This window comes from Melopsittacus undulatus, chromosome 4 (genome assembly GCF_012275295.1).
Source record: "Melopsittacus undulatus isolate bMelUnd1 chromosome 4, bMelUnd1.mat.Z, whole genome shotgun sequence".
Taxonomy (NCBI): domain Eukaryota; kingdom Metazoa; phylum Chordata; class Aves; order Psittaciformes; family Psittaculidae; genus Melopsittacus; species Melopsittacus undulatus.
In genome coordinates, this window is record NC_047530.1 from 84835924 (window position 1) to 84848242 (window position 12319).

At 39.6% G+C, this 12319-nt stretch overlaps 1 protein-coding gene across 7 annotated transcripts in view; it reads left to right on the plus strand.

The window, feature by feature from the left end:
* CLASP1 (cytoplasmic linker associated protein 1) overlaps nucleotides 1-12319 on the plus strand; it is a 180676-nt gene that overhangs the window by 79563 nt on the left and 88794 nt on the right. For 5 of the 7 annotated variants that reach the window (XM_034062675.1, XM_034062670.1, XM_034062671.1 and 2 more), the window contains exons 9-17: nucleotides 1018-1170; nucleotides 2103-2176; nucleotides 2933-3025; nucleotides 4314-4459; nucleotides 5211-5346; nucleotides 6034-6104; nucleotides 7060-7119; nucleotides 7823-7900; nucleotides 10239-10406. In XM_034062675.1, the coding sequence (XP_033918566.1) occupies nucleotides 1018-1170; nucleotides 2103-2176; nucleotides 2933-3025; nucleotides 4314-4459; nucleotides 5211-5346; nucleotides 6034-6104; nucleotides 7060-7119; nucleotides 7823-7900; nucleotides 10239-10406 (979 nt within the window). The remainder of the gene's footprint in view (nucleotides 1-1017; nucleotides 1171-2102; nucleotides 2177-2932; nucleotides 3026-4313; nucleotides 4460-5210; nucleotides 5347-6033; nucleotides 6105-7059; nucleotides 7120-7822; nucleotides 7901-10238; nucleotides 10407-12319) is intronic. The other 2 variants (XM_034062672.1, XM_034062676.1) reach the window with 1 other exon arrangement.

Genomic DNA, 12319 nt, shown 5'->3' on the forward strand with positions numbered 1-12319 from the left:
GGTTTGAGTTTTTACCAAGAGAAATTTTGCAAAGGAAATGTTCCTGAACTGGTGGAGAGTGGGTGCATACGTTGGACTATTGGGAAGGGATGGACATGAAGCAGGTCTCAAATCTTGAATGAAACAGTGTGGAGTAGCTAAGTGATGGGGACTGAGGTGGCTTTCTGGCCTCAATAAATGCGTGCCATCTATACCATCTGTCCAAACACATTGTCACCTTTTAACGTAGGGCTGGTTTATAAGGTGGATTAGCTAATCTGTGTAAAACTGCAATATAAGCACTCCTTTGGAATTGAAGTGACCTTCACTGGGAATCAAAGTGACTAATTCATTTTAAGATAATTTACGTTCATGTTTAGAGATAGAGGCCACAATTCACTTTGGATGTACACAGAAGGTTCAGTAAGTTTTAATACACCTTGTATTTGGTTTTATGAATTTGAGGTAACTTTATTTAATTGTAAAGAATCTCTGGTGATCATTTAAAAGAATAAAATGGATTTATAGCTCTGGATGGGTTCTGTGATAAATGGTCTGTAGTTTATCAAAAGCATGGGTGTTGACATGCATCTTTCATGGGTTACTCTGTATTTTCAGTATGATGCAGGCTGTTATCAGGGTGTGACAGGGCAGCCTGTGCTGTCTTATCCCTCCAAACATTGATCTTGGATTTTGGTGTTGATCATGGTCTTGGTTTTGCTACAGCCCATGGCAGAATAGCTCTCAGATATAAGCATCAGAGATACAGACTGTACACACCCCACGTGTTATCTGTGGCTTGCATCTTCCTCTGTAGACTTGAAGTTTATTCTTTTTATCTAATGTATTCATCAAAAAACTTACACAGTGGCTTCAGTAGCAAGGATTGGCTTCAATGGCCTGGGGTCATTTGTGGATAACCATTTCTAGTGGCAGAGCAGATCCGAGCATGCAGCAGGTTTGCTGTTGCATGGGCATGTTTTTTGGGATGCCTGTTTGCTTCATCAGATTTACAGCTGAGTGTGCTTTTTTTGGCAGATAAAATTTTTGATGATGAAGACTCCGTGGATGGGAACAGACCCTCCTCAGCTAGCTCCTCTACGTCTTCAAAGGCCCCTGCAAACTCACGTAGAGTTGGGATGGGGACTACCCGCAGACTTGGGTCTGTAGCTCTGGGCTCCAAGTCCTCAAGTAAGATGATAGCGTATATAAATTGACCTGTATATGAAGAATTTATAGTGTTCATGCTTGAGTTTATGCAGGCACTTCCAGACTGGCCCCCAAGATCCAGTAACAAATTTTTCCCTTTGAAATCATGGTGTATGTTGTCTGCATGCCATGGTTGAACTTCAGTAGGATGAATCCCAAAGCAGTCTCCACATCCCTGTAATGTGCTTTGCATTCCTGTAAGGCTGGACCTGTGCAGTTAGGCAATGAGGGCTATGAGTAAATCACATCGATGTTGCTGTGTGTAGATTTTTGCCTTTGTAGCTGCAGCTCTTTAGCTGAACTGAGGCTGTTTATGATTGCATGCTAAACTTCAGCCCATGCAATCTAAAACTAGTGCACTGGCTTTCTTCTAAGACCTTTGGGCATTGCTTATAATGAAGCTGCAGAAAGAAAACTGAGCGGTAATTCTGAATGTGAGTAATAATTCCATATGTGTTTATAATTCTACATGTGACCTAGAGAAATCAGGAAAGTTCTCTGTATTAGGTAGTCTCCAATCTGATTAATATTCCAGAGACTGTTTATCTTCCTTATAATTTGTCTGTGCACCTGTCAGATCTGCACCTTCATCTATTATAGATAAGATTAAATCCTTTAAAATAAAATCTGTATAATTAAATATTCCCTTTTATCTTTCATGCTATGTCCCCTGTTGAGTGACTACTGTAATGACTTCCCTAATGTGCCCTCTGTGCCTAGGACTTGAAGGATGCTGTGATTGTCTAGTCTGTTCCTGGCATTGAATTTCCCTGTCTCTGCTTCTATTACATCTGCAGCACTCTGAGGCCTGCATGGATAGTGAACTTTCTTGTTAATAAGTGCCTTGATAGCTGGTGGTTTCTTAATTGATTCTACTGTTAAAAAGATAGAAAAGGCTTTTTCATTTATGTCAGCAGCCAAAGAGGGAGCAGGTGCTGTGGATGAAGAAGACTTTATTAAGGCATTTGAAGATGTCCCAACGGTTCAGGTAAGTAAAATTACATGTTAAAACACACAGTACTAAAAAACTGAAGATATATGCAGGTTCTAGTCTTAATCATTGACAAACTGTGCTTCATTGTGATGTTGAAAAATCTTATTCAAGGAGAAGGCAAGTTAGAAGTTGGAGGGAGGTAAGCTTTAAATGGTGGTATCTGCCAATAGTTTGTGTGAAACCCTCAGAAGTGGGAATGGGAGTGGGAAGGTTGTGATAAGAGGTATCACAGGAGTAACTATGGGGCTGGAACTGGATGTGTGTGCTGCACGGTGCAGTCTGGTCAAACAAAAACGTAAGTCAACAGAAGCCTCTCTATGTTTCATCTATACCATCTGGGTACTGAAAGCAGTAAAGGTGACCTGTGTCTCCAGGATTGCTGCTGTTGTGAGTATGACAACTGAAAGCAATAGATTTAGCAGAGGTGTGTCACATATCCCCTCTCTTTCACCAGAACTTTATTTATGGGGGACAGCTGAATAGCACATGTATCCACTCATGATCTTCTGTAAGTCTTTACTAACACAGCCACTAGTAGCTGCAGGAATGCTGTTTAAAATTGTGGAAATATGGTGAAATAATAAAACACGATCCTTTAATCATCTTGTCATTTAGTAAGTTTTGATTGCAAGGTTAGCACATGACACTTAAGGAGGGAGGAGCAAAAGACATAAGAATGTAGTTATGAAGTGTTCTGATTTTTTTGAGTAAATCTTGCGTTATGGTGCTACTCTGTATTTAAATTTGCAGATCTATTCCAGCCGGGATCTTGAGGAATCCATAAACAAAATAAGAGAGATACTATCAGATGATAAGCATGACTGGGAACAGAGAGTTTCTGCAGTAAGTAGTGAACTTCATATGTGAACTCTATTAATATTTTTCTGTACTGAGCTTAATCCCGTGAAGAGGATACTGGGAAAACCTGAGTATGTCTAGAACATAGTTTAAGTGGTGAGCATCTGTTAATGTTACACCATGCTTGGGGAAAATGTTTGCTTATGAGACTGAATTTAAACCTTATACATGTGAAGGAAAATGCTATTTTGGTATATGAGAATCTGTTGAGATAGGATCAGGTTGAACTGGAAGTCAGACAGCAAATCCAAATGTAGAACTAGATATTTGCTAGCAGATGCTGAAATAAGAGTGTCAAAAGTTATATTTAGACTATCTTTAAACTTCCTGATGAGACAGAAAATCACTTTGCTTATAGAGAGGTAATTTATGCTTTTGCAAAAGAAGGTGTAAAATAATTCAGAATTTACACACATAAGTTTTGAATAAATATGACTGTGGGAAATGTGGAAGTGGAAAATCAGATGTGTTATAGCATGCCAAGACTGTGTTTTATTTACTGAGGTGAGCTCTGTTGTCATGATATAAATAGATGCTTGATCTTGTCTACACCAAAAAGTTTCATCACTGGTGTAACAACTTTGACATGTCTGTCAAATTCTGTATTAAGAGATCTGAGTGGCAGTTTCTTTTTTTTGTTTGCTGTTCTGTGTAACAGTGAGCTTAAATGGAGGCACTGTACAGATGCATCAGTATACATGAGGGCCTGTGAAGGTGTCCAGAAGAATGTCTGTACGATGATATGGTGATCCCTGTAATATTAATAGAAAATTTCCCATTTTGATGGGGTCAGGGTTCCACTTCTGGTACAACCAGATAATAAATTTAGTGAAGTCAGTGGACATCTTCTAGATACATCAATATTACTCAGATCTGAATGTGAACCATGCCCCTTAAGTCCCAGTAATCTTTTTAATAGTCAACTGTAAGAGGACCTAAGCTTTAGAAGCCGCTTTAAATAGTTGGTTTCTAAGGGGAGTAGAGGAGAACCTTTAAGATATATTTTGGCTTAAAAAGTAATGGTTGGGTTATTAACTATCAGTTTGAGCACCTATATACGACAGTTATGGATTTCTGTAATAGCTAGTTGTTTACATTATCATATTTAGTATGTTAACCTATGAGTTGAATGTAAGATCTGAAATAATAGAATTGCTTGGACTTTAAGAACAATTGTACAGGGATCCTGGAAACCAAGTATCAGCCCTGAACATAACTGACCTTGTATTTATTGCTCGTTAAAAGTCATTGCTTTCTTTTGTGGTGCTAACAGTTGAAAAAGATCCGCTCCTTACTTTTGGCTGGAGCTGCAGAGTATGATAACTTCTTCCAGCACTTAAGACTTTTGGATGGAGCATTTAAATTATCTGCTAAAGACCTGCGGTCTCAAGTAGTACGAGAAGCTTGTATCACGTTGGGGTGAGTTTACTTTCTAGATACACTTGAACTGTGATGTAGAAAAAAAGAACAGGCACTGGTTAAAACACATTTAGGATGTAACGTGGGCTGCTAGTACTACATGGCTATAGGTAGAACATGCTTTTGCTACAGCTGTTTAATACCACATCCATGTTGGCCACTAATTGTAGTTCTGTAAAACTGTGTTCCTTAGTTTTAAATGATGCTGAGTTGAAACATGCTGAACGAATGAGCAAGCTGGACATTCATGCACTGAGTAGGGAAGGATTGAACAATAAAGTTGAAAATGCCTGTTTTGTTCTGTCTTGGGCTGGGCTGCTTATGTTTGATAATTTATCCTCTGTGAAATGCTTCAAGAAGAAGGGTGCTGCAGTGTTTTTTACAGCTTTTTTAAAGTTTATGTATCTCAAGCAAAATAGAGAGATTCAGAGGAACTGTAATATATACTAACAAGTTCAGAAAAATACATTCTTTCAGCATGATCCCATTTGGTAATAAATTTTTAGCTGTGCTAGTTACATTATTTTATGCTGAACTTACTGTTTCTCAGAGTTCAGATGGGTATAGTACAAACATTTGAAGAGAAAGTGAAGAAACTGTTTTTTCAAATGTGGTGTGTTCTCCCCTTCGGAGTTGGAGAGGAGATGACAGTTATGAAGACTGAGATATCAGATGTGCTTGTGTCTGATTTCTGTAGAACTTGCTTAATCCTCAGCATGACTTACCAGCATGACTTCATTCTGTTTTTCAGACATTTATCATCAGTTCTGGGAAACAAGTTTGACCATGGGGCAGAAGCCATCATGCCAACAATTTTTAATCTAATTCCGAATAGTGCCAAAGTCATGGCCACTTCTGGTGTTGTAGCAGTTAGATTAATCATTCGAGTAAGTATACATCAAAAAAGAACAATGTTATTTCCAAATACTGTGGAGTTTGAGGAAATAAGAATGTTGAGACAATAAAAATTAGATTAAGTGCCTGATCTACTTATCTGCTTGTGCTGGGCTTGTCTATCTCACATGTCATGCAGCTTTGTGTAGATGATGATAGTTAAACTTCCCATAATAGTAGGAAGAATATTTCTTTGTAGAGTAAGGTATTTGCATCCCCCTAAGAGCTGAGCAAACTTTTTTCTTTGAATTGACTTTAAACCTGCCTTGCAGGACACACTCATCCTCTTAATTATGCTCTAAAACTCCTCACAGACAGTGCATGTTTCCTGAAACCATTAGGTCACAGAAGTGACATCTGTCTAATGATTCATTGGGGAAGCTGTAGATAGCCTGATAGCTTTCAAGTTGTCACCACTGACAGTTTAAATCCTACTGTGTGACTTCAGCTCCTTGATTCACTGCAGCCTGTCATCATAGAAGAAAATAAAATATTGAAGGTATTTAACAAATGATCAAAATATCTGCCTGTATCTTAGTGTTCCTTTGCTTAGCAGTTCTATTTTTAAGAGTTGAACGGAGTATCTGCATTCTGGGTCAGGCTGCTGAAAGAGATAGCTTCTTGTTCCATGGAACTGTTGCGCAAAGTTTTCTCCCTGTTTGTTTTTTGTTTTCTTCTAGCATACACACATCCCTCGATTAATACCCATCATAACCAGTAATTGTACCTCTAAGTCTGTTGCAGTTAGAAGGTAAGCCTTAAGTTTGAATTTACTTTTGTTTTACCAGTAAATAGGTTCACATGTACCTTCTGGTAACATTCATGTATTTGTATTTATTCATGGAAAGGGTTGATATGTACACCTGAAGGATGCATCTGGCTCTCCCCCATGAACTGGGATAAGTCAGCTCTCTTGTATAAGTCTCAGTACTGCAGAGAAGTGACTTTTCCACAGAGATTTTTTTTAAAGTTAAACTGAACTTTGTGCTTAGATTTCATTATAATGTCGTATTATTTTGGCTTTTTTACAGATGTGTCCCTGTTCTCCACTACTAGCAGTTACAGTTACATGTTTTCTTTAAGCCAATCAGCAGAAGTAGTGTTCTATAATGTCATCATCTGAATTTGAACTGGATGTGTTAATGGTCTCCTCTGCACTTAAAATCTAAGTGTACTTCAGTCTACTCCCTCACTGTGAGACTCTTGCCCAGTCCATGTAGATTAGCTAGTTCTCTTCCACTTAGCCAAAAAAAGCTTTGTGATTGCTGAATTTGGTGACAAACCTTGAACAAATAACAGTGCACTTGTGCTTTTGTTTCCTGAAATGAGGAAGGGAGATTAAATATGAAAAGATCTGTCTCCACATGAAGCTAAATGTGAAGTTTCTGTGTGAAGTCTTAACAGGGACAAAATACAGAAAGCATGAATATTCTGGGCCTGTATCCCATTTAATGAAAAAAGGGTCTTTCTGGATTGTGTTCTATGAAGCCCTCTATCCAGAGTTTCTGTATTAAGCAGACTCCAGTTACTATTTCAGACTCTGTATTGGTGGCATTTGATGTTTGTTATCAAGGTCATTGCCAAATGCTAATGTCCTAAAAAACTTCATAATAAAAGACAGCTGTTATTCAAAAGCAGGTATGGCAAGTCAGTGTGTGTCTCTGTTAACTCTGAGAACTCATAATTTCTTCTCTTTCTTCTCTCAGGCGCTGTTTTGAATTTTTAGATTTGTTGTTGCAGGAGTGGCAGACACATTCCCTAGAAAGGTAAGCTCTGAAAACAAACTGGTTAATGATTTCTTGCATATGTCTGGGGGGTTAATTCTGGAGAAAGGATAATCTAGGAGGTGAGATTATATCAGGTAGCTCTTGTAGAGTTTTTTGCCACAAAAAAGCATGTACGTATGTGCACACACACTATTTGTTCTGGCAGTCAGAGTTCAACGGATCTATCTCCAATGCCAGCCTTGAAAACCTGGCTGAGTGAATCTCTGAACTCAACAGATTTTTTTTTTTTTTTGGGGGGGGGGTTGTTGGTTTGTTGGTTTTTTTTTTCCCTTTTTACCCTAAAGTGAGATGATGAAGTGAAGGCTACAGAATGTCTGTTGGGAGGTTCTGAGGCTCCTACAGGACTTCAGACTAATGAACAATTAAAGTAACTGGGGGGAATAGAGACTGGGACACAATTTCCTCAGCCCTAGACTGCACAAGACTATTTTAAGAGTTAAGAGAGTGGTTTTGCACCCAGGCAGTTTCTATGGCTACCTGAAGACTGACCTCTGAAGAATGCTGCTTGACTTTTCCTAGTCAGCAGTGTAGGTGAGAGAAAACTGATTTGTAAGACCAAGTAAATAAAAGCTACAAAAGAAATGGGAAGATGTGATGAACTCAACCAAGGCAAAATCAAATTACTCATTTGTTTGTATGGTGCATCTTTTTGTATTGCTGGATAATGTTTTCCTTATTTCAGACACATATCAGTGTTAGCTGAAACAATAAAGAAGGGAATTCATGATGCAGACTCTGAAGCCAGGATAGAGGCAAGAAAGTAAGTGGATGCTGTTGTTGGTGTCTCGTCTTCCTCCTCTTCTTTGCCCCTGTTGTGTTGTCAGTGTTATTGCATGTTGGAGATTGAAGTCCAGACAAGTTAGATTCTCCTGGCAGTTCATGCCAGCTCTGCCTTGGCTTCAGTGGGAGTGTGTACTTCAATGAGACTGCATACTTCAGCAGGTGATGTCATATGAGGTTGATGACATGGGGGTGAGTTATATATGTTTTGCATCATCTAATAATGTTTCACTGGTTTCACTTTGTTCTTGTAATATTTTATTGCTATTTTCTGTCTGAGCATGTAACTAAGAGTCCAGAATAGAGAACTTGTAACTTTGCCTGTCTTTTTGACATTTCAGTTGCCTGCAGTTAACTGAGATTGCTCCTGTTTAGTACAAAAATATTATTATTTCTGATTTTTTTTTTCTTGGCTTGTATGCAAGACCTAGAATGAAGTGATACTTGATCTGAGTATAAACTGGAAGAGGAGTGGTTGGAGAGTAGCCCTGCAGAAAGGGATCTGGGGCTGCTGGTTGACAGTCCAGTGCTGATTGTGTTGTATCCTGGCAGTGAAGAGGGCAAACTGCATCCTTGGGTATATTAAACACAGTATAACCAGCCAGTCAAGAGAGGCAATTATCCAGCTGTATTTAGCATTGGTGCAGCCTTATCTTTAATAATGTGTGCAGTTCTGGGCCCGACAATTGAAGAAGTCAGTTTCCTCTGAGGAGCAGCTAAGGACTTTGGGCTTCTCTAGTTTGGAGAAAAGGAGGCTCTCTACAGCTTCCTGAGGATGAAAGGTGGAAGAGGGAGGTGCTGGTCTTGTCTCTCTGGTATCCAGTTTTAGGATGAGAGGGAATAGTTCAAAGCTGTGCCAGGGGAGCTTTTAGATTGGATGTTTTGAAGCATTTCTTTACCAAAGGGGTGGTTAAACGCTGAAGCAGGCTTCCTGGAGAGGCGGTTGATGCCCCAAGCCTGTCAATATATGAGGCATTTGGATGCCCTTAATAACATGCTTTAACTTTTGGTCAGTCCTGAATTGGTCAGGCAGCTGAACTAGATTATTGTTCTAGGTCGCTTCCAGCTGAAATAGTCTATAGTTATTTGCTACTCTTGAAATTAAAGTCCTTGTCCTAGTACATTGCTAACTGGTATCTTAATTAAATATTTTATTACACTGCAATAATAATAATATCTCTTAAATTTCCGTTATGTGATTGCGCTTATATTAGTATGCTGATGTACTAGGATCATGCTCTCCTGAACAGAAAGCTACAGAAATTTTTTTCTTCAGAAAGAGAATGCTGTGAAACATTAGATCAATGAACAATAGATTTTATCAATCTAAATGCTGTATTATAAACAGAGGTGTTTCACAGCAGGACTGTTTAAAAACCTTTTGAAAGGTAACATGTCCATCAATGAAAAATACAGTAGGCACTGAGACTTCACAGAAGGTGACTAATTAAGCTGAACAGACAACTAGGGGAATGGCATGAGACTTCAGAAAACTTGCTTATTTCTCTCTTCACATTTAATTAGCAGTGTGGGTGATTGTAAGAAAGAAATTTGTTTCCTTCTAGTGATACCAGAATGCATGTGATTCATGAGGCACTGAGGACAATCCTTGATTCATTTGCCTTAACAGTCTTACTCTTAAACTGCCCATTAATTGCCCCCTGAAAAGTGCTGAGCGTCTTCATCTCCTTTATGATGAGAATGAATCGTGTTTAACCATAAGCCAGGAGTTTTGGACCAGAGAAGAATCTTTCCCTCATTTTAAAATGCTCTTTTATTTTCAGCATGACACTGATTTTAAATCTGTAGGAACATCACTTTCCTTTTCCTTGTTTTTTCCCAAAAAGACACTCAATAGCTTTAACTCAGTGTTTGTTAAACTTAAGGAAGCAAACAACACCTGGTGGTGTTTTCCTGAATCAGGCGCATGTATGTGTTCTGCTTTTGGCGTGTTTTTGAAGTAGCTATTGAGCATCCAGTCCCAAACTAGTGTTAGTCTAGTAGGTCTACCATCTCATGTGTATGATAGACAGCCAAAGGGATGAGGGTTGCTTCTGTAATAAAGGTTTGTTGGCTACTTGTGTTTTTACAACACACCAAATGGTGCATTCCTCTCTTCCTGTTTTCATGTGGTTTGTCTTCTGTGTGCCTGTTAGAATGGGTTGAAGAAAGTGATACTAAATGTGTTGTAGGGGCAGTAGATGGTTAAAATTACTAGTATAATGAGCCAATAATGACAGGGTTCTGACTCTGCCTGTGCTCTGCTGCCCCCTAAAACATGACAAGGAAATATTCACTGTATTGTGCCTTGTTTCCAGGTGTTATTGGGGTTTCCACAGTCACTTCAGCCGAGAGGCAGAGCATTTGTACCACACCTTGGAGTCTTCCTACCAGAAAGCTCTGCAGTCACATTTGAAGAACTCTGACAGCATCGTGTCCTTGCCACAGTCAGATCGCTCTTCCTCCAGCTCCCAGGAGAGTCTCAAGTAAGTCTTCTGATGTTACTACCTCTCAATTTAAACAACTATGGAGAGCTTCATTGAATTGGAGGGAGCCCATCGCATTGCTATGTGTCATCTGGTCATCATTTGGCCTCAAGACTTGTTACTCCAGATTATTATTTGTTTTTCTATTATTTTTTAGTTAACATTGCATTAAAATCAAAAGCCAGCAAAATCTATTATTGGCTTAAAAAAATAAATCATTATATTGACTCCATAAATAATTCCAGGTGCACTTAAAATAACGCTTGGATTAAAAATTTGTGTTCAGCATTCATACTTGAAGTATAAATCTGCCTCTTTCCACATAAGAGAAAAAAAAAGACTTAAACTAAACTTGAGTTGTAACTGCAATTCTATGTAATGGTTCTGTTGAATGTACGTATTTTAGCTCGTATTAGAGATACAGTCAACTTGGCCTCCATATGTCTGCAATTTTAGTATAAGACCTATATGAAAAATTTTTATCACTTATTGATGTAACTTTTAAAATCTACAGAAAGTGTTCTTAAAATCTCCTCTTAGTCAAAAAATATGCGTACTAATTCTGTTCTTAGTGCTTTTGTAAATAGTTTAATGGTAGTATCATATTTACTCTTAAACAATAAATTTTGTTAGTCTATTCCAGTATATAAATAACTTCCTATCAGCTCAGTGTGTTTACTGAGGAAATAAATAACACAGTTACTGATTGTCGTGGTTTAAACCAAGTCCACACACAGCTCGTTCACTCACTCCCCCCCTCACTCCCCCAACTTCCGGAGAGTTAGGAAGGAGAATCCAAAAATGTAGCCCCCACAGATTGAGATAAGCACAGTTTAATAGCTAAGGTATAACACAAATCACTACTGCTACTACTACTACTACAAGTAATAATGGTAAAGCAAATAACAAATGAAGAGAATACAACACCTCACCAGCCACCGACCCATAACTCACCCCACCCTGCCTGACTGAGCACTGACCAATACCTCCTCCATCCCCCCCAGAGCTCCAGCCCTTCCGGGTCTCTCCCAGTTACATCCTGGGTATGACGTGCTATGGTATGGAATACCTCTTTGGCTAGCCTGGGTCAGGTGTCCTGTCTCTCCTTCCTCCCGGCCTCCCCTCCTCCCTGGCAGAGCATGAGCTCAGAAAAGGCCTTGGACAAACCAAACATTTGACCAGTAACTCAAAACATACTTGCTATCAGCAACCGTTCTCAGCCCGAAAGTCAAAACACAGCACTGCACCAGCTACCAAGAAGGAGAAAAATGACTGCTACTGCTCAAACCAGGACATTATCCACCCCTTATTCCATACCATTCACGTCATGCTCAGATCCCACATTTTCAATATACCATCACTGCTAAGTCTACCCCTCGACCATGAGTCAATCTCTGTGTTGCATCTCTGCTCTGATGGCCTGAAGTATTTGGGCCCACCAGGCTCGAAATCATTCACTGTACCCTTCAGCAGTTCTACAGCTTGCTGCTGGGGACTCCATACAGCTGCCTTCCACCTCCAATGCTTCCAAAGCACTGGAGGGGTCCAGTGAACCAGATACTTGGCCATACTGTCCCACATGCCCTGCCACTCATGACTGTCCAGCCTTGGGGACAGTCTCCTGGTGCCCCTATATCCTTATCTAACCTTAGACAAGACCCAAACCTGACTCTGCTTAACTTTTGGGATCAGACAAAATGGTTGTGGGTAGAACACACTCTGTGTGTGTGCCAACAGGCTGATCCCTATCACAATCAGCAGGCAGGTCCCAAGGGCACCCAAAAGCCATTCAAAACCGTCAGAACTCTCAGATGCTGCTGCTGCACTTGTCACTGGGGCTGATGTAGCTGCCGTGCTTGCCAGCTCTCCCACCACCAGCTTCTCTTCTCCCAAGTTCGGATCTTCCTCCTCTG